Source organism: Rhinopithecus bieti, unplaced genomic scaffold (assembly GCF_001698545.2).
Source record: "Rhinopithecus bieti isolate Rb0 unplaced genomic scaffold, ASM169854v2 scaffold_4666, whole genome shotgun sequence".
NCBI lineage: Eukaryota > Metazoa > Chordata > Mammalia > Primates > Cercopithecidae > Rhinopithecus > Rhinopithecus bieti.
In genome coordinates this window covers 670,691-692,709 of record NW_016804530.1, presented here as the reverse complement: position 1 = coordinate 692,709, position 22,019 = coordinate 670,691, and the positions used below count along the sequence as shown (strand labels likewise).

The window sequence follows — 22,019 nt, the reverse complement described above, 5'->3', positions numbered from 1 at the left end:
GGTGTGGTGGCTCACACCTACAATCCCAGCACTTTGGGAGGCCGAGGCAGGCACATCACCTAAGGTTGGGAGTTTGAGACCAGCCTGACCAATATGGAGAAACTCCGTCTCTACTAAAAATATAAAAAATTAGGCCGGGCGCGGTGGCTCAAGCCTGTAATCCCAGCACTTTGGGAGACCGAGACGGTCGGATCACGAGGTCAGATCGAGACCATCCTGGCTAACACGGTGAAACCCCGTCTCTACTAAAAAATACAAAACACTAGCCGGGCGAGGTGGCGGGCGCCTGTAGTCCCAGCTACTGGGGAGGCTGAGGCAGGAGAATGGCGTAAACCCGGGAGGCGGAGCTTGCAGTGAGCTGAGATCTGGCCACTGCACTCCAGCCCGGGTGACAGAGCGAGACGCTGTCTCAAAAAGAAAAAAAAAAATTAGCCGAGTGTGGTGGTGCATGCCAGTAATCCCAGCTACTCGGGGGGCTGAGACAGCGGGGAGCCGAGATCACACCATTGCACTCCAGCCTGGGTAACAAGAGCGAAACTCTGTCTCAATTGGAAAAAAAAAAAAAAAAAGAAGAAGAGACAAACCCTGAAACGCTTGTCCTTGAAGTCCCTCTCTCGGTCTCTGTCTCTCAAGTCTCGCAGGTCCTTATCGCTAAGACGGTGATCCTTCTCAAAAGTCCGGGCAGAGATTATCCTCCCACTGCCAATCCTACGTCCACCAAGCAGACGAAGCCCATCACTATCTTTCTCTAATGGACTTCCTGAGCGCCGGGAGCTAACAGCAGCTGTCACGTGGCAGCCCCCTCCAAAGCTCCGTCTCTGAGGGCTGAGAACAACATCTAAGTCATCTTCTTTCACACGCTCTCGTGGATCTGGAAGGATGTGGGAAAGAGAAAGTTAAACAAACCAACAAGGGTGTTCTCTTCTTTTTTAGATAGTATGTCCACAACTAATGGGAGGAAAGGGATGGTTGGAAGACATCACCAGTAAAATTGGGCTATCAACAGATTCAGGGTAACATGTGCATTATGTATTTAAATAAGGCTGAGACACTGGCCTTTCTCTTTGCAGCAATAGAAGTACTTCACAATATATGATTTTCCATGATTAGTCTCTGCAGTGCCTTTATTTTGACCAAATCCTTATCTAAGAATTATTAGCAAATGTTTTATCAACTAATAAACTACAGTAGGTGTCAGTATTTGAAAAAATAACTGCTTAAAAAGTGTCCCTTCGGCAAAATAGTGTTGAATGGTTAGATATTCACAGACAAAGAAATGAACTTAAATCTATATTTGGGGCTGGGCATGGTGGCTCATGCCTATAATCCAGCACTTTGGGAGGTCAAGGCAGAGGGATCACGAGGTCAGGAGTTCAAGACCAGCCTGGCCAAGATGGTGCAACCCCATCTCTACTAAAACTACAAAAATTAGCTGGGTATTGTGGCAGGTGCCTATAATCCTGGCTACTTGGGAGGCTGAGGCAGGAGAATTGCTTGAACCCAGAGGCAGAGGTTACAGTGAGCAGAGGTCACCGTGCTGTACTCTAGCCTGGGCGACAGAGTGAGACTCTGTCCCAAAAAAAAAAAAAAAAAATCTATATTTGGTACCAGATATATACAAAAACTAATTCAAAATGGATCACAGATCTAAATGTAAAACCTAAAACTAAAAATTCCTAGAACAAAATACAGGAGGAAATCCTTGTGGCACTGGGTTAGGCAAAGTTTCCTTAGGCATGACACCAAAAGCATGATCCATTTAAAAAACACCGATAAACTGGGCTTGATCAAAATTTAAAAATTTCTACTCTCTGAAAGACACTGTTTAGAGAATGCAAAGACAAGCCACAGACTGGGACAAAATATTTCAAAGCATTTTTCTGATAAAGGACTTAAATTCAGAACACATAAAACCTCTTAATTAAAAAAACAACCCAGTGGCTCATGCCTGTAATCCTAGCACTTTGGGAGGCTGAGGTGGGTGGATCACCTGAGGTTAGGAGTTCGAGACTAGCCTGAACAACATAGTGAAACCCCATCTCTCCTAAAAATACAAAATTAGCCAGGCGTGGTGGCAGGCACCTGTAATCCCAGCTACTTGGGAGGCTGAGGCAGGAGAATCACTTAAACCCGGGAGGTGGAGGTTGCAGTGAGCCGAGATTGCACCACTGCACTGTAGCCTGGGTACCAAGAGCCAGACTACATCTCAAAAAAAAGAAAAAAAACCCCAACCCAATTAAAAAACAGACAAATGGTTTGAACAGACCCTTCACCAAAGAGGTTATGTGGAAGGCAAATAAGCATATGAAAAGATATTCAACATAATTAGTCATTAGGGAAATGCAAATTAAACCATGTGATACCACTACACGCCTATTAGAATGGCTAAAATTTAAAAGACTGACCATTCCAAGTGCTGACGAGGATGTGGAGCAAGTGGAACTCTCATACACCACTGGTGGAAACGTCAAGTGGTACCACTACTTTGGAAAAGTTTGGCAGTTTCCCAGAAGGTTAAACATACACCTACTACACAACCCAACCATTTTAATCCTAGTTTTTTACCCAAGAGAAAAGAAAGCATATGTCCAGAGTCTCGTACGTGAATGTTCATAGCAGCTTTGGTTATAACAGTCAAAAACTGGAAACAACCCAAATGTACATCAACAGATAAACAGACCAACTGCTAAATCCATACAATGGAATACTATTAAGCAATGAAAATAAACTAGACACTCAACAACATGGATGAATCTTAATTATTCTTAGTGAAAAAAGCTACACAAGGAGTACGTACTATAGTAACTACATTTATATAAAATTCTAGGAAATGTAAACTAATCTACAGGAACAAAGCAGACATAGAAAGCAGATCAGGCTGGGCACTATGGCTCACGTCTATAATCCCAACACTTTGGGAGGTCAAGACAAGTGGATCACCTGAGGTTGGGAGTTCGACACCAGCCTGGCCAACAAGGTGAAACCTTGTCTCTACTAAAAATACAAAAATTGGGACCAGGCACAGTGACTCATGCCTGTGATCCCAGCACTTTGGGAGTCCAAGGTGGGTGGATCACTTGAGGTCAGGAGTTCAAGACCAGGCTGGCCAACGTGGTGAAATCCTGTCTCTACTAAAAATACAAAAATTAGCCAGGCATGGTGGCGCATGCCTATAATCCCAGCTACTTGGGAGGCTGAGGCTCCAGAATCACTTGAACCCAGGAGGCAGAGGTTGCAGTGAGCCGAGATTGCTCCACTGTACTCCAGCCTGGGTGACAGAGCAAGACTCCATCCCAGTGGGGGCGGGTGGAGTGGGCTGGGCGTGGTGGAACGTGCATGTGTAATCCCATCTACTCAGGAAGGTGAGGCAAGACAATCGCTTTAACCTGGGAGGCAGAGGTTGCAGTAAGCAGAGATCACACCACTGTACTCCAGCCTGGGCGACAGCGGGAGACTCTCTCAAAAAAAAAAAGAAAGTTTACAGCGCTTGCTTGGGAAGGGGAAGTGTTGGGGCGGGTGCGCAGCTAAACGGAGGACACATAGGAATACTAGGGAACGTTTGGGGTGATAAAAATGCTTATGTTGATCTTGGTAATGGTTTCACAGATAGATACACATGTCAAGACATCAAATGGTATATTTTTGTGCAGGCTATCTGTAAATTCTATCTCAATAAATTTATTGGTGTAGGAAGAACAAACAAGTCACCACACAAAAAATGTCTTCCTAGAAAAACCAGGAAACTGAAGATTAGTCCAAGTGAGAAAAATCTGCTTTAATTCTGTTATCACGAACAGCTCCTAGAATGTTCTGTTGCATGCTTTACAGAATTTCTGTGCACAGTCTCAGTTTTTTCCAAACACAGGATACAATATGGACAGTTTTCTATGAGTCAGTACGTCATGAACATTATTTGCCAATAAACACATCTGCAACATGGTTTTACAGGACAATGCAATGTAATATTCCTATATATGGATATACCGAAGTTTACATGACCCGTTTCTACTGTTGGATACTTAGGTTCCTTCTCAGTTTTCATCACTGTAATAAAGTCTCTGCATATCTTTAATGATTCTGCTAGAATAAATTATTTGAGAGACATTACTGTGCTGAGTGGACTGACAGACTGTGTAGAAGGGTCTTATAGCTTAAACTAGAGCTGGACTATCTTTTCATTTAGTTCCAAGTTTTTATGATGGGTCGTCCTCTTATCTCAAAAAGATTTCTTGCAACAAGTTCCTTGACTGCTTTTATATTACCTGGTCTCCATTTCACCCTTAAACAACGTTTCTAGTTTGAAGGGGTAAACTTTAAACTAGAAAAGTTGGAAGATCAGACTTAACTTCAGTCTCAAACCATATTGAAGCCTTGTATTCAGATCACAGTCCATCATGAATTAAGAATTGCCAGAACTAGGCCCAGCGCGGTGGCTCATGCCTGTAATCCCAGCACTTTGGGAGGCCGAGGTGGGGGAATCATGAGGTTAGGAGTTCAAGATCAGCCTGGCCATGATGGTGAAACCCCATCTCTACTAAATATACAAAAATTAGCCGGGCATGGTGGCAGGCACCTGTAATCCCAGCTACTTGGGTGGCTGAGGCAGAGAACTGCTTGAACCCAGAAGGCAGAGGTTGCAGCCTGGGTGACAGAGCAAGACTCCATCTCAAAAAAAATAAAAAATAAAAAATAATTGCCAGAACTAATTCATACCCCCCGAGGACTGGTCTCACGTATGAGAGAAAGCATAATGAGATTTCCAGCACAGCTTTATGCTACCCACCGCATCTAACTCAGTTATCCATGCCAATGAAAGATAATCAGTACTTTTAATTCAGAAGCACACAGCCTAACAGTCTTCTATAAGAAGACAGCTATGTAATAGCTGTGACAACGTAGACTATGACTTTACCCTGCTGATTAGGAAAAATCCAACTGATAAATCAGTTTCCTGATAATGACATTTCCCCTCAAAGCATACAATTCTCAGAGCTGAGAATGAAACCAGCAGCCAAAAGCATGTCCCTAAAATCACCAACCCCACTTTTGAGTGACTGTGTGCTCACCTACTATCCTGCGCACCAGGGAAGGCCGGTCTGTATCCAACTCTTTCTTCAGACTTTCCACTGGTGAGCTTCGCCCTGAAGCTGGGTAGAGAGAGGCATGCCACTTCTCAGGGTCCCAGACGCCATCACTACAGGTCAGAAAATACAAATGTTAGCACTTGCGCCCATGAACCCTATAAGCAGTCTGATTTCTAAACCTCCTCAGCTATTAAGTTATGGAAATCCATTTCTCTTTTTTTGAGACAGGGTCTCGCTCTGTCACCCAGGATAGAGTGCAGTGGCATGACACTGCACCCTCTGCCTCCCAGGTTCAAGTGATTCTTCTGCCTCAGCCTCACCAGTAGCTGGGATTACAAGTGCCCACCACCACGTCTTGCTAATTTTTGTATTTTTGGTAGAGACGGGGTTTTACCAGTTGGCCAGGCCAGGTCTCTAACTCCTAACCTCAAGTAATCTGCCTGCCTTGGCTTCCCAAAGTGCTGGAATTACAGATGTGAGACACTACGCCCATCCGGAAACCCATTTCCAATAGAAAACTTCATGAATGCCTGCAGAATTGTTACCTCTTTTAATACGAAAACCAAAACATGCTATTAATTCAGTAATGCTTTGTTGTTGATCACACAACACCAGCAGTCTCTTGAAAACGAATGGTCTGTACACAACTGAAACATTCAGACCATATACCTTGGAGTGCACATGGATTACAATAACTATGCCTGTACTATACAAAGAAGATGTTCCATAAATATTAACTGTTGTTTACTGAAGATTAACACAAAGGAGAAAAAAAAAATCCCTTAACTCTCTCACCAGAAGTAGTACCTGGATCATTTGATGTGTATTTTTCCAGAATTTCTATGCACAGTCTTAGTTTTTCCATAAGCAGGGCAGACAGCTCTTACGACCTAAAATGTGTAGTTTAGGTTTTATTTTGTTATTCTCTGTGTAATGAGGGGGTGGTGCGTAGTACAGTGCACAGAGCAGAAACTTTGGAGCCCAAAAATCTGGACCCTAATTCTAGTTTTGCCACCACTAATGGGAACACCCTGGACAAGTTACTGAGCTGCATCTTCTGCAGAAAGAACTTCTCAACCGCCAGATCAGACCAGGTCATGCTATACACTAGCAATGTACTCCACACTTGTCCTTTGCAGCCTGTGATGTTTGCAATGATAAATTTTTACAAGTGTTTGATTGTGTCCTTCCATAGACCAATGCTCCATGAAGCCATGGAATATTTTGTAGAACCTGGCACAGTTTATTTATCACATAGCAGGTACCAATGAACATTTCTTGAATAAGTGAGTTAACTTTTCAGTCTCCAACTCCTCACAATAAAATATATACTACCTACCTTCTAGGGTAGTGGTGAGGATTATCTAGCATTTAAGAGCCCAACAAATTTTAGTTCTCAGAGAGGTGAAACAAAATGAGAAGCTCTCTCCTCTTTTTTATTTTTATCACCAGGCACAGTCTCTGCTTCAGAAATAAAAGCTGTTTGTCTGCCCAGGATAACTTTGTTTTTATTTTTTTCAGACAGGGTCTCAGAGTTCTGTCACCCAGGCTGAAATGCAGTAAGTGGCATGATTATACCTCACCGCAGCCTGAAACTTCTGGGCTCAAGTGATCCTCCCACTTCAGCCTCCTGAGCAGTTATGACTACAGGCAAGTGCCACCATGCCCGGATAATTTTTTAAAACACATTTTGTAGGCCAGACGCGGTGGCTCATGCCTGCTTATCCCAACACTTTGGGAGGCCGAGGTGGGTGGATCACCTGAGGTCAGCAGATCGAGACCAGCCTGGCCAAAATGGTGAAATCTCGTCTCTACTAAAAATACAAAAATTAGCTAGGTGTGGTGGTGGGTGCCTGTGATCCCAACTACTCAGGATAATCGCTTGAACCTGGAAGGCGGAGGCTGCAGTGAGCCAAGATTGTGCCATTGCACTCCAGCCTGGGCAACAAGAGCGAAACTCTGTCTCAAAAAAAAAAAAAAGAAAGAAAATCCTAACTAATTGGAATAGCCATTATTCAAGTATCACCTTCATCAGGGAATGTGGTTGAGGCATCAATGTTTTTTTTTTTTTTTCTTTGAGATGGTGTCTTGCTCTGTCACCCAGGCTGGAGTGCAATGGCACGATCTTGGCTCACTGCAAGCTCTGCCTCCCGGGTTCACGCCATTCTCCTGCCTCAGCCTCCCGAGTAGCTGGGACTACAGGCACATGTCACCACACCCAGCTCATTTTTGTATTTTTAGTAGAGACGGGGTTTTGTCATGTTGGCCAGGCTGGTCTCAAACCCCTGACCTTATGATCCGCCGCCTGCCTTGGCCGCCCAAAGTGCTGGGATTATAGGTGTGAGCCACTGCACCCGGCCCATCATTTCTTAAATATCAAGGTAGATGGTTTATAATAGCCCACATTTTTTTTTTTTTAACATATAAAGCATCATATTAATGTTCAATTTCCTGGTTAAATAGGACTTTTTTTTTTTTTTTTTGAGATAGGATCTCTGTTGCTCAGGCTGGAGTGTAGTGATGCAATCATAATTCACTGCATCCTCAAGTTCCTGGGCTCAAGCAAACCTCCTGCTTTGGCCTCCTGAGTAGCTGGGACTATAGGCACTATAGTACTATAGGTACTATAAATACAAAAATATTAGCTGGGCGTGGTGGCAGGTGCCTGTAATGCCAGCTACTCGGGAGGCTGAGGCAGAAGAATCGCTTGAACCTGGGAGGTGGAGGTTGCAGTGAGCCCAGGTCGCGCCAGTGCACTCCAGCCTGAGCAAAAAGAGTGAGACTCTGTCTCAAAAAAAAGAAAAAAAAGAAATGACTAAAGTGGCCATAAGTAGTACAATATAGGATTATTGTAGGAGATTTTCAAACCATTTTTAGCTATAGTCTTCCCAAACCAAAGCCACCTTCTTCTAAAGGAAACTAAGATGCAATAAAGCTAATCTGAATGGCTGAATAGTTTTTTGTGGGAATGCAAAAAAAGAACTAAGAGCCCCCCTGAGCAGCATACCTAAGGCAGGTACCCTCAAAGTACAGTGCAAAAAACCACTGGTAGAGAGAGAAGACCCTGGTGAGGACTCCTGGTTGTTCAAGTCTTTTTTTTTTTTAAGACGGAGTCTCGCACTATCACCCAGGCTGGAGTGCAGTGGTGCGATCTCAGCTCACTGTAAGCTCCGCCTCCCAGGTTCATGCCATTCTCCTGCCTCAGCCTCCCAAGTAGCTGGGACTACAGGCGCCTGCCACCACGCCCGGCTAATTTTTTGTATTTTTAGTAGAAACAGGGTTTCACCATGTTAGCCAGATGGTCTTGATCTCCTGACCTTGTGATCTGCCCGCCTCGGCCTCCCAAAGTGCTGGGATTACAGGCGTGAGCCACCGCGCCCGATTGGGTTCAAGTCTTAATTCTGCTTTCTGACTATGTGACGCTGACCAGATCTTTTTTTTTTTTTTTTTTGAGACGGAGTCTCGCTCTGTCGCCCAGGCTGGAGTGCAGTGGCTGGATCTCAGCTCACTGCAAGCTCCGCCTCCCGGGTTTACGCCATTCTCCTGCCTCAGTCTCCTGAGTAGCTGGGACTACAGGTGCCAGCCACCTCGCCTGGCTAGCTTTTTGTATTTTTTAGTAGAGACGGGGTTTCACAGTGTTAGCCAGGATGGTCTCAATCTCCTGACCTCGTGATCTGCCCGTCTCGGCCTCCCTAAGTGCTGGGATTACAGGCTTGAGCCACCGTGCCCGGCCAGATCATTTTTTAATTTTAGTTTCATTCCTAGGTTGTTGAAACCCATCTTATTACCTCTTGAAATTCCTCTTTCATAATTCTACCAGAAAACTTCAAAACAATACAATTCTTAATTTACCAAGTTTGGTATAACAAAAAGTTATTGACTAGAAGTAGTTAAGGACTAGAATGACACACATACCTGTCATATTTTTCAGAAAGGCATGAAGGCCTCTGTTTGGAATGGGGAGTTCTTTTATATCCAAGAGTTCTTCCTAAAAAGAGAAATCAAATAGTCATTTTGAATTACATTTCTTAGGCCACACACTTTAAACTTCTTTCTGTTCTGAATAATTCTAAGTGTCCATCTTAAACACTTCACACAATTCTTATTTATATCTTGCCTCATTTCAGAAAGGACTGGAGTACATCAAGGTTCTTACAAGCTCAAGCAGAATAATCTAGTAACTTAAAAGTGATCAGTTTCTGGCTAAAAACATTCTCTCATAATTCCTATTCAATAACACTGTTATAGTCCATAACAATGAATGCTCAGCAAGGCAAGGAAACTTTAGTCTTAGATAAAACCTCTGCCTAATCTTACCAATTTTAAGTATTATATGCCAATTTACAAGGGGAAAATTTTTTTTTTTTTTTTTTTTGAGATGGAGTCTCACTCTGTAGCCCAGGATGAAGTGCAGTGGCACAATCTTGGCCCACTGCAACCTCCGTCTCCTGGGTTCAAGCAATTCTCTTGCCTCAGCCTCCCAAGTGGCTGGGATTACAGGCACCTTCCACCATGCCCGGCTAATTTTTGTGTTTTTAATAGAGACAGGGTTTCACCATGTTAGCCAGGCTGGTCTCAAACCCCTGACCTCAGGTGATCTGCCCACCTCGGCCTCCCAAAGTGCTGGGATTACAGGTGTGAGCCACTGGGCCTGGCAGGCGATAGTTTTTTTTAAATGTAATGTTGCAAGACTAAGAAAACACAAAAAGCATCCATATACTATGTACCTGGATTTACCTATTAACATTTCTCCCTATTTATCATTTACTTTTTTTTTTTTTTTTTGCAGAATTTAAAAAAATTGATACAGATCTTTATATACATTTATGGGGTACATGTGATAATGCTGTTACATGTATAAACTGTGTAATGATCCAGTCAGGATATCTGGGGTGTCCATTACCTCAAGTATTTATCCTTCCTATGTTTTGGAGACATTTAAAGTCCTCTCTTCTAGCTATTTTGAAATATACAATACACTTGTTAACCACAGCCACTCTATTCTGCTATCAAACATTAGAACTTATTCCTTCTTCAACTGCATGTTTGTACCCATATAATCAACCTCTTTGTATTCTGCCATCCCACCCACACACCTTTCCCAGACTCTGGTATCTATCATTCTATTCTCTACCTCCATGAAGCCAAGTTTTTGGCTTCCCCATATGAGCGAGTTTTTTTTTTTTTTTTTAACTAACTTGAGAGTAAATTGCCTAAGTCGTGATACCTTACTCCTAAATACTTCAGTGCCTATTTCCTAAGAATGAAGATATTCTTTTACAGCCTGTTATCCAGCTCCATGAGAGAATTTGGCCCTACAGAAAATGACCTGAGTGACTATTTTCCCATTCTCTCAAGGATGTACTTAGCCGGTATCCGATGCACAGGAGAGAGGCTAATCCCTCACATATAACAGATGCTGCAGGGCATAAGGACTTACTTCTGCAGACTCAAGTTGAGAAGAACTGCCAGGTTTTTTTATAACTACAGTTATCGATAATACTTTTTTCTAATCTACCTTCCCAATTCGTTTTGTAAACTGACCCAATAATGTCCTTTATATTGATCTTCCCCCTCCAACACAGGATCCAGTCTAGAATCAGATATTTGATTGTTGTATCTCTTTGGTCTCCCTTAATCTAGAACATTTCTACAACTTTTGTCTCTTATGATATTGACATTTCTAGAGAATATAGTCCCTTTCTGTTAAAGAACATTATTTATTTTGAGTTGGTCTGATGTTTTTTCATGATTAGACTGAGACTAAATATACATGGGGCAGAATACTAACTGAAGAGGTGTTGTGCCCTTCTCAGACCATCACTTCTGGATGCCCATGATGTTCATCTGTCCTTTGTCTGTGGTGCTAATTTTGATCATTTGGTCAAGGTTTTCCCTAGTTTCTCTACTATTTAGTTACTACTTTCCCATTTGCATTTAGCATGCAATCTGTGGGGAGACACTTTAAAATCATCCAAATATCTTGGTCTCCAGTTTTCCCCTAAAGTTAGCATCCATTAATGATTCTTGAACAAACCACTCTTCATTTTGCCACTCTAGCCCTCTCTCCATATTTACCAGCCAGCACTTGGCATCATACTGTAAAGGCAAGTCCTCCTTTCCCCCGTTTATATACCTATGTATCATTGGTATGGACTCACAGACTCCTAGTTTTTTTTTTTTTTTTTGAGACAGAGTCTTGCTCTGTCGCCCAGGCTGGAGTGCACTGGCGCGATCTTGGCTCACTGCAACCCTCGCCTCTTGGGTTGAAGCAATTCTTCCACCTCAGCCTCCTGAGTAGCTAAGACTACAGACATTTGCCACCATGCCTGGCTAATGTTTTTTTGTATTTTTAGTAGAGACGGAGTTTCACCACGTTGGCCAGACTGCTCTGGAACTCCTGACCTCAAGTGATCTGCCTGTCTTGGCCTCCCAGAGTGTTGGGATTACAGGCGTGAGCCACGGTGCCCGGCCGACTCCTGGTTTTTCTGTTGGTCTATAACTCATTAATGTCCTGAATTATGTGGTGCTCAAACTGTCCCAGATTTTGCCAGTGGGTGCCTTTTCAAACTGGCCCGTGTGTCTTTTTCAACATGCCATCTTTTTTTTTTTTTTAAAGACTGCCATACATTCTGGCTTATCTTGTATTCATCCTGTTCCAGCCCTAGAATCAGCTATTTCTGAGAAATCCTGGTTTCTTTAAGTGGGGAACTGCATAAAACACCAAAGTCTTGGAACTGGGTATCCTCATTTGCTTGAAGGCCCTTTCAGTAGAGCTAGGAAATATACGCACTTACGTATACACACATATATATACACATGCACACTAACACACATCTCTACCCATATACACACACACACTAACACACATATCTACCCATATATACACATGCACACTAACACACATATATACCCATATATACAGCAAACTACTGCCTCCTTTTGGCATACTTTGAAATATTTTTTATAATAAAGTTAAAAAAAAAAAAAGCAATTCCAAAACTTTCAGCACCAGTAAAATGCTGCAACTGCCTTGTAAAAAAGCACATACCACTATACCACGACTTTGACAACACTCCCATCCCAGGCCTTGCAATAGGAGAATGTGCACTGCTTCTCAGATCACTGATTCCACATCTTGGGGTGAGGATGGAGGGACAGATTTGCTCACTCAGCCCACAAGAATCACTGGGTATAGCATACCATGAATTCTCTCAGTGTTTACAGAAAACTGAAGCATCTGAATGTTTTCTTCAGGACAAGAAAATGCCTTAGGACTAGATGATATTTTAGTTTTAAGACCAGGATATCAATCAGGCATTTGCATTTATTTAGGATTTATTTATGAATTACCTGTCTTATAAGTGGATAGAAATATGAATAAAACTTTGGAAGACTGAGATAAATAGCGTTCCAAATATAAGGAAATATCTAGAGGCTGTTCAAAATTCTGAAAACATTTGTTGAAGAACTGACATACAACCTATAAATCACCAGTAAAGACAGGAGTCAGTTGGGTGCAGTGGCTCACACCTGTACTCCCAGAACTTTGGGAGCCTGAAGTGGGAGGATTGCTTGAGTCCAGGAGTTCCAGATCAGCCTGGGCAATATAAGGAGACCTCATCTCTACAAAACAAATTTTAAAATTCATTGAGTGGGCCGGGCGCGGTGGCTCACACCTGTAATCCCAGCGCTATAGGAGGCTGAGGCAGGTGGATCACTTGAGGCCAGGAGTTTGAGACCAGCCTGGCCAACACGGTGAAACCCCATCGCTACTAAAAATATAAAACTTAGCCAAGTGTGGTAGCAGGTGCCTGTAATCCCAGCTACTTTTAGGGAGGCTGAGGTTGCAGTGAGCTGAGATCACACCACTGCACTTCAGCCTGGGTGACAGAGCAAGACTCCGTCTCAAAAAAAAAAAAAAAAAAAAAAAAAAAAAAATCATCAAGTGTGGTCCCTGCTACTCAGGAGGCTGAGGTGGGAGGGTCACTTGAGCAGTGGTGATCCACCACTGCTCTCCATCCTGGGTGAGAGAGACCCTGTCTCAGAAAAAGAAAAGAACAAAAAACACTATGGGAGAGTCCAGAGACATCTGCAGGGCAAACATGGTGTCAGATCTGTGTGGTTAGCAAAACTTTGGGGCTGGGGTGAGGGGTGCAGGGAGGATGGAGCAATAGTAGTTATGAAGGTATCAGATATTACTAGAATACAGAAATCCTAAGGACAAAAGGGCTTAAAATTTTTCTAGTAAAAACAGGAAGGATCTTGCAATATAGTAAATACTTATACATAATGCTACAGGAAAAACCACTGCAAAGCAATTTTTTACTCTTAGAAGTAACTAAAGATTATCACATATTCCCTTACTACCCCATGCAGATACTAAACTAAGAACCCTAATGTGCTTGTATTAAATCAAAGACAATCTTTCACACTTAAATGTGTAAATTCTTTTTTTTTTTTTTTTTTTTGAGATGGAGTCTTGCTCTGTCGCCCAAGCTGGAGTGCAGTGGCCGGATCTCAGCTCACTGCAAGCTCCGCCTCCCAGGTTCATGCCATTCTCCTGCCTCAGCCTCCCGAGTAGCTGGGACTACAGGCGCCCACCACCTCGCCCGGCTAGTTTTTTGTATTTTTTAGTAGAGACGGTGTTTCACCATGTTAGCCAGGATGGTCTCGATCTCCTGACCTTGTGATCCGCCCGCCTCGGCCTCCCAATAAATGTGTAAATTCTTAATGTACAGAGTTTCTAAGTGGTGTTTTGTTTGAAACTTTTACCTCCAAAGGTAACAGGGATCCCAACAGGTGTTCTCAATTACTACTACAGTTGTTTGCTGAACTCTATAATGATTTTACTTATTTATTTAGGAGTCACCTGGGAAAGGTTAACACTTTAACACAACCACAAAACATCCAGAAAAGCCTAATTTTGGTCCTATTGACGGGAAATCAAAAAATACTTTAACAGAAGTAACAATCTTAAAAAAAGGAAAATAGGAGCCTAAAGAGAGAGGATAACTAAATGTAATATGGTATCCCGGATGGAATCCTGGAACAGAAAAACCGTCTTAGCTTAAAAATAAGAAAATGTGGGCCGGGCACGGTGACTCACACCTGTAATGACAGCACTTTGGGAGGCCAAGGCGGGTGGACCACTTAAGATCAGGAGTTCAAGCCTGGCATGTCTGTAATCCCAGCTACTCGGGAGGCTCAGGCAATTCTGCCTGAGCCTGGGAGGTGAAGGTTGCAGTGAGCCGAGATCACACCACTGCACTCCAGCCTGTGCAACAGAGTAAGATTCTGTCTCAAACAAACAAACAATTAGCCAGGTGTGGGGGTGCACACCTGTAGCCCCAGCTACTTGGGAGGCTGAGGTACAAGAATCGCTTGAACCTGGGAGGCAGAGGTTGCAGTGAGCCAAGACTACGCCACTGCACTCCAGCCTGGGAAAAAAAGGGAGACTTTGTCTCTAAACAAAAAACAAAAAAACACAAACACAAAAAACAGGACGTGGTGGTGTGCCTGTTGTCCAGGCTACCTGGTTGAGCCCAGAAGATCCAGGCTGCAATGAGCTGTAATTGTATCACTGCACTCCAGCCTGAGTGACAAGAGACCCTGTCTCAAAAAGAGAGGCCGGGTGTATTACTTGAGGTCAGGAGTTCGAGACCAGCATAGCCAACATAGCGAAACCCTGTCTCTACTAAAAATTAAAAAATTAGCTGGGTATGATGGCACGTGCCTGTAATCTCAGCCTCACTCGGGAGGCTGAAGCAGGAGAAATTGGTTGAATCCAGGAGGCGGAAGTTGCAGTGAGCTGAGATTCTCCAGCCTCGGCAACAGAGCAAGACTGTCTCAAAAAAAAAAAAAAAAAAAAGAAGAAAAAAAAGAATTTCAAATTGAGAGGTTATTTGAAGTTAATGTTTTGTTCAATATAATCTTTCTTCTTACAGAGTTATTGCTCTAATCACAGAGTGATAAACACCAACTACTCTCAGTTAACAAGACTTAACAAAATTCTCATTTTCACTTCCGTATTATTCCAGTTTTCATTGTTGACTTTACATGCTTAGCATACAGAAAGATGATGTTTAAGTGAACAGAGGTACAAACTTCACAGGCCTGTAAGAGCAGAAGGCAGAGTAGCAAGCTAGTTACACACTGGCATTAACCACACCAGCAACATTATTTGTGCCAGGGCACACTTTTGACCAAATACAATGGCTAAAACATAGCTCACCCGTCTATAAAGAGCCATTTTCTTCACTAATAGTCTGAGAAATGGGTTTAGAAACAAGACAACTCTTGGGTTGTAAAAACGGCAGGAAGTCACTGTAAACATCCAGGTAAACAGTATTTACTGTTCTTGAAAAGTAAGACTTCTTAAACCAGTTCCATGGTGTCAAGGAGTGTAAGACCTCCCATTTGAAACCATACGGAAAATGATGCTTTTGTGCAATTTCTGCAGTGAATGTTCACACCTTCAAAAGATTTCCAATGAACGCCAAAGAGGTTAAAAATTATTGCTTCCAATTGAGCATGTTTCTCAAAATATGGCCCAAAGTCCACCCGGACATTTAGGGAAAAATGAGAGAAAACTTCCTCACTGTTTACAGCACTAAATGTGTTACCTTCCAGCATGATCCTAAGATGCTTAAGGTGGTATCCGAGCACAAGAAGATCCCCTACGTAAGTGGGGAAGAGAGAAACCATGAGCTAAGTCAATACGGTTTGGGCCAGGGGTGCCGGCTGACACCGGCAATCTCAAAACATTGGGAGGCCGAGACCAGCTATCACTTGAGTCAGGAGTTCATGAGCAGCCTGGTCAACATGGTGAAACCCCGTTTCTACTAAAAATAAACAAATTAGCTGGGCCCGGTGGTGGGCACCTGAAATCCCAGCTACTATTCAGGAGGCTGAGGCACAAGAACTGCCTGAACCCAGGAGATAGAAGTTGTGGTGAGCTGAGATCACGACACAGTACTCCAGCCTGGGTGACAGAGCAAGACTCTGTCTCAAAACAAAACAAAACACAATTTGCTCTTTATAACTGTCCACAAATACGTCCTGTGTGCCTGGTTCAGTGCTTCACATAGGAAGATGACTCTCATCCCCGCCCCTTTAGGTCTTCCACTCTCTCAAGTTTTTTTTGGAGATAGAGTCTCCATTCTGTCACCCAGGCTGGAGTGCAGTGGCATGATCTCAGCTCACCGCAACCTCTGCCTCCCGGGTTCAAGCAATTCTCCTGCCTCAGCCTCCCAAGTAGCTGGGATTACAGGCTCATGCCACCAGGCCTGGCTAATTTTTTCTTGTATTTTAGCAGAGATGCGGTTTCATCATGTTGGCTGGGCTGCCTGAGCTCAGGTAATCTGCTTGCCTTGGCCTCCCAAAGTGTTAGGATTATGGGGGTAAGCCACCATGCCTGGCCAAGAGAAGAGTTCTTAAATTTGCCATCTCATCAAGAGCCCTTAACATTATTCGTGGAAATACCCCTTTGGGATATTTTCAAAGAAAACATTCAACTGTGGTTAAAGACAGAATACTTGGGAAGTGCCCACTCTAACCAGGAGCGCTCCCTTCTTATGAGTATTTCAAGAAAGGATGTGATATTACCCTTTTGGAGAGGTTTTTTTTAATCTATCCTTTTGGAGGTTTTTTTTTTTTCTTGAGACAGGGTCTCACTCTCAGGCTGGAGTGCAGTGGCACAATCATAGTTCACTGCAGCCTCAAACTCCTGGACTTAAGTGATCTTTCTTGCCTCCGCCTCTCAAGCAGCTAAGACTACAGGCGCATGCCACCACACCCAGCTAATTTTAAAAAATTTTTGTGGCCGGGCGCGGTGGCTCAAGCCTGTAATCCCAGCACTTTGGGAGGCCGAGACGGGCGGATCACGAGGTCAGGAGATCAAGACCATCCTGGCTAACACAGTGAAACCCTGTCTCTACTAAAACTACAAAAAACTAGCCGGGCGAGGTGGCAGGCGCCTGTAGTCCCAGCTACTCGGGAGGCTGAGGCAGGAGAATGGCGTGAGCCCGGAGGGGGAGGTTGCAGTGAGCTGACATCCGGCCACTTCCCCCCAGCTGGGGTGACAGAGCGACAACCCGTTTCAAAAAAAAAAAAAAAAAATTTTGTAGAGATGAGGTCTTGCTGTGTTGCCCAGGCTGGTCTGAACTCTTAGGCTCAAGTGATCATCTTACTTCAGCCTCCCAAAGTGCTGGGATTACAAGTGTTAGCCACTGTCCCTAGCCTGGAAAGTGTTAACCCATAGGAACTTACTGATCCCGAATGAATTCATTTAAGATTACCATATGGAGAATACAAGAGTTAATACCTGAGACTTCACTTTTGGCACAGGTTACTAAATCCTTAGGCAAGAACAAGCTGCTAACTGCCCAAGAATCACACACCCAAGGAAGCATAAACATATTTTCTTAGTTGCAGCAGCCTTCCTTAAAGAAAATGGGTCAAGCCTCCCAAAACCTGTTGGGGAATTACTAGTATGAACACCCATTTTTGGTGATCAGTATTAAAGTGGAAAGCAAATGAATCTCAACAAAAGCCCAAAAGAACAATAGTTAAAATCCTTATCCATTTCTTTCTGCAGAAATCCTACACAGAAGCAACTATGCATTCTGATGGACATTCTGACATTATGTAAAATTTCATGTAAGTCACATTTATGGAAGGGGGATTAAAAGGGAAATATTCCTGGCCGGGCGTGGTGGCTCACACCTGTAATCCCAGCACTTTGCGAGGGTGAGGCAGGCGGATCACCCGAGGTCATTCAAGACCAGCCTAACATGGAGAAATCCCATCTATACTAAAATTACAAAAAATTAGCCGGATATGGAGGCGTGCGCCTGTAATCCCAGCTACTCGCGAGGCTGAGGCAGGAGAATCACTTGAACCCGGGAGGCGGAGGTTGCAGTGAGCCGAGATTGCACCATTGCACCCTAGCCTGGGCAACAAGAACGAAACTCCCTCTCAAAACAAAACAAAATAAAACTAAAACAAATGGAACAGGCAGAGGCCGGGTACAGTGGCTCACATCTGTAATCCCAGCACTTTGGGAGACCAAGGTGGGCAGATCACTTGAGGTCAGGAGTTTGAGACCAGCCTGGCCAACATGGCGAAATCCTGTCTCTACTAAAAATAAAAAAAATTAACTGGGCATGGTGGCACACACCTGTAATCCCAACTACTCAGGAGGCTGAGGCAGGAGAATCACTTGAACCCGGGAGGTGGAGGTTGCAGTGAGTCAAGATCATGCTACTGCACTCCATCCTGGGCGACAGAGCAAGACTCTGTCTCAACAACAACCAAAAAGGAACGGGCAGTAAAAAGCAGTCAGAAGCTATTCTCTACGGTCTTACCAGCCAGCCCGTTCTAAGAACTTCCAGTTAGATAGGTTTTCTGGACAGCTGACACACTAAGATTGAATTTTTTTTTTTTTTCCAAGACAGTCTCACTCTGTTGACCACGCTGGAGTGCAATGATGCAATCATAGCTCACCGCAGCCTCAACTTACCAAGCTCAAGTGATCCTCCCACCTTAGCCTCTTGAGTATCTGGGACCACAGGTGCACACCACCACCCCTGGCTATTTTTTTTTTTTTAGAGATGGGGTCTCACTATGTTGCCCAGTCTGATAGTGAACTCCTGGGCTCAATTCGTCCTCCCACCTTGTCCTCCCAATGACTTTTCATACCATAATTTACCTTCTCCAACATAAACAGGTATCCTTATATTAGCTTAAGAAGTTTATAACTAAATTTGTCACAGAAATGTCACCTGTTAGAGTTACTACTCAGTTTATGAAAGATACATTTAAAGTTATCAAACAAGATTTTATACGGAAAACTGACCACCTGATTCCTGTTTCAACCTAGGATTTAAATCACAGTTACTCTTTTCTCTGGGGATTTGCTTCAAGTCTTCTGATTATATCCAAGAAGGCTAGGATTACTCAAGTCAGTCACATCAACTGCTTGTCCATTTTCCTGATTGTTTTAAAGGAAAGACAAACATGGCTGTACTGACTGCTATGTCCAATTGGCCTACCAGCCACGAATTAGGGTGGCCTCCTTTAAAGATCCCTGGAGACACTAATGACTACAATAATGCCACTTTGTAACTAGTCAAGGTTATGAAGAGTCCACATGGGGCCAGATGCAGTGGCTCACACGTGTAACTCCAGCACTTTAGGAGGCTGAGGCAGGATTGCTGAGGTCAGGAGTTGGAGACCAGCCTGGGCAACGTAATGAGATCCTATCTCTACAAAGAAATGAAAAAATAAGCCATGTGTGGTGACACACACCTGTAGTCCTAGCTCCTCAGGAGGCTGAGGTGGAAGGATCACTTGAATGCAGAGTTCAAGGCTGCAGTGAGTTAACTGTACCACTGCACTCCAGCCTGGATAACACAGTGAGAGCCTGTCTCAAAAAAAAAAAAAAAAATTCCACATGAGGTTAAACTAAGATAATTCAACATTCACTTTTACCTTTAACACGCATGTTTAACACTGATCAGTATCAAGCTGAATGTTCTGAGTGTCTCTGCTTTTATTCCCTGTCCAACTGGCAGGTGACAGTCATTTAATAAGGAATCAATGGCAAAATACAGGAGCAAAAGAAGAACAGCATAACGTATGTATCCTCTATAAGATTAGTCTACTTGGCTGGGTGCAGTAGCTTACGCCTGTAATCCCAGCACTTTGGCAGGCAGCAGCAGGTGGATCACTTGAGGTCAGGAGTTTGAGACCAACCTTACCAATACGGTGAAACCCCGTTTCTACTAAAAATACAAAAATTAGCTGGCCATCATGGCACATGCCTGTAATCCCAGCTACTCAGGAGGCTGAGGCAGGAGAATGGCTTGAACCTGGGAGGCAGAGGTTGCAGTGAGCCAAGATTGCAACACTGCACTCCAGCCTGGGTGACAAGAGTGAGACTCAGTCTAAAAAAAAAAAAAAAAAGAGTCTGTTCACTTGAAGAAAAAATCATGGATCTGAGGCTGGGCGTGGTGGCTGAGGCCTGTAATGACAGCACTTTAGGAGGCCAAGGTGGGTGGCTCATACGGTCAGGAGATCGAGACCATCCTGGCCAACATGGTGAAACCCCATGTGTACTAAAATGCAAAAAAAATTAGCTGGGCGTGGTGGTGCACGCCTGTAGTCCCGGCTACTCAGGAGGCTGAAGTAGGGGAATTGCTTGAACCCAAGAGGCAGAGGTTGCAGTGAGCTGACATCGGGCCACTGCACTCCAGCCTGGTGAGAGAGCGAGACTCCATTTCAAAACAAAAAACAGAAAAAAAAAAAAAACCACATGGATTTGAATAGCGGAATGGCCTAAAACATTTCTATTTTGTATTTCAAGCAGAAGACAGCATTGCTAACAGAATAGCAGGTACTATATTCCTTAATAACTGGTGAACAAGTGCCTCTGGTGAAGAGAAAGTTGAATTAGCAGCACTGCCAGGTGATTTTTTTTTTTTTGAGACAGGGTCTCTCTTTGTTGCCCAGGCTGTAGTGCAATGGCCCGATGATGGCTCACTGCAGCCTCAAACGATTCTCTCACCTCAGTCCCCTGTCCCTGACCTCTGAGTAGCTGAGACTAGAGGCAACATGCCACCATACCCAGTTAATTAAAAAAATTTTTTTTGTAGTGACAGGGTCTTGTCATCCTGCCCAGGCTGGTCTTGAACTCCTGGGCTCAAGCAATCCTCCCGTCTCAGTCTCCTTAACTGCTGGGATTACAAGTGTGAGCCACTACACTCAGTCAGGAGGTGATCATTTCTTAAGCCAATGGTTCTCAAACTTGAACCAGAGTCAGAATCCCCTGAAGAGCTTGTTAAATGCAGACAGTTAAGCTCTACTCCCCGTTTCTCCTTTAACACCACTGAGAAGAGGCCTGAGATTTATAGTTCTAACAAGTCACCAGATGATGCTAATGCTAGTTCAGGGACCACACTTTGAGAACCATTGTCTAAACCACTTTTAAACTACAACTTTCGGGTGAGACCCCACTCTATAATCTACAAACGTCCTTCAACATGATCCAATCACTTTAAAAATGCATACTTAGATACTACCAAAATATAGCTTTTGGTCTTAGGAATCTGGCCTAAAAAACAGAGCAGCATTTACAACTTAGGGGCTCCAGACCCTCAGGGTAACAGGTGCATATGATAAACCCACTTATAACCATCCCACACTGAGGTTTAGGAGTAGGCCTGAAAGCACCCCATGTGACTCTAACTTGAGTTCCAAAGATATTCTTGGAAGCACAATGAACATCTTCTGAACCCCAAATAACAACTATGCATCCTCTGAGTTACTTGACACCACCACCACCATTTATCAAGTTCTCTAAGGAAGACCAAAACCTTGATACTCAAAGTATAGTCAGTGGACCAGCAACATGTGCACCACTTGGGAGTGGGTTAAAAAGCAGAATCTTCAGGACCACCCCTGCTTACCACTCAGAATTCCTTCCCCAAGGCCTAAACATGATTCCCCAGGCATATTAACATGTGAGAAACAAGCTGAACTAAAGATGTCTTAGCACAAAAGGAAACTCTGGTACATTATCCTGAAAAGTACCTGACCAAAACATCTGTACTTCTTCTACTCATGGGGAGAAACAAAACTCTTCGAGTTCTGAACAACAAACTACTAACATTATCCCAGAAAGCAACTGAACACTAAACTAAGAAGGATCAAAGGTTAAGGGGCCCTTTGACCCTGTAAGTAAACATACACAACTACAAGTTCCCACAGAATACACCACCTATTAAAAAAAAAAAAAGTCACTGGCCGGCTCACGTAATCCCAGCACTTCGGGAAACCAAGGTGGGCGGATCACCTGAGGTCGGGAGTTCGAGACCAACCTGACAAACATGGAGAAACCCCATCTCTACTAAAATACAAAATTATGGCCGGGTG

The 22,019-nt window shown here is 43.6% G+C and overlaps 1 protein-coding gene across 1 annotated transcript in view; it reads right to left on the bottom strand.

Moving 5' to 3' along the window:
* The window catches only part of EIF4ENIF1 (eukaryotic translation initiation factor 4E nuclear import factor 1), a 58,758-nt gene that overhangs the window by 31,008 nt on the left and 5,731 nt on the right, over nt 1-22,019 (bottom strand). The window contains 4 exon segments of the mRNA XM_017868973.1: nt 585-871; nt 5,067-5,194; nt 9,000-9,048; nt 9,051-9,072. Coding sequence (XP_017724462.1) covers nt 585-871; nt 5,067-5,194; nt 9,000-9,048; nt 9,051-9,072 — 486 coding nt within the window.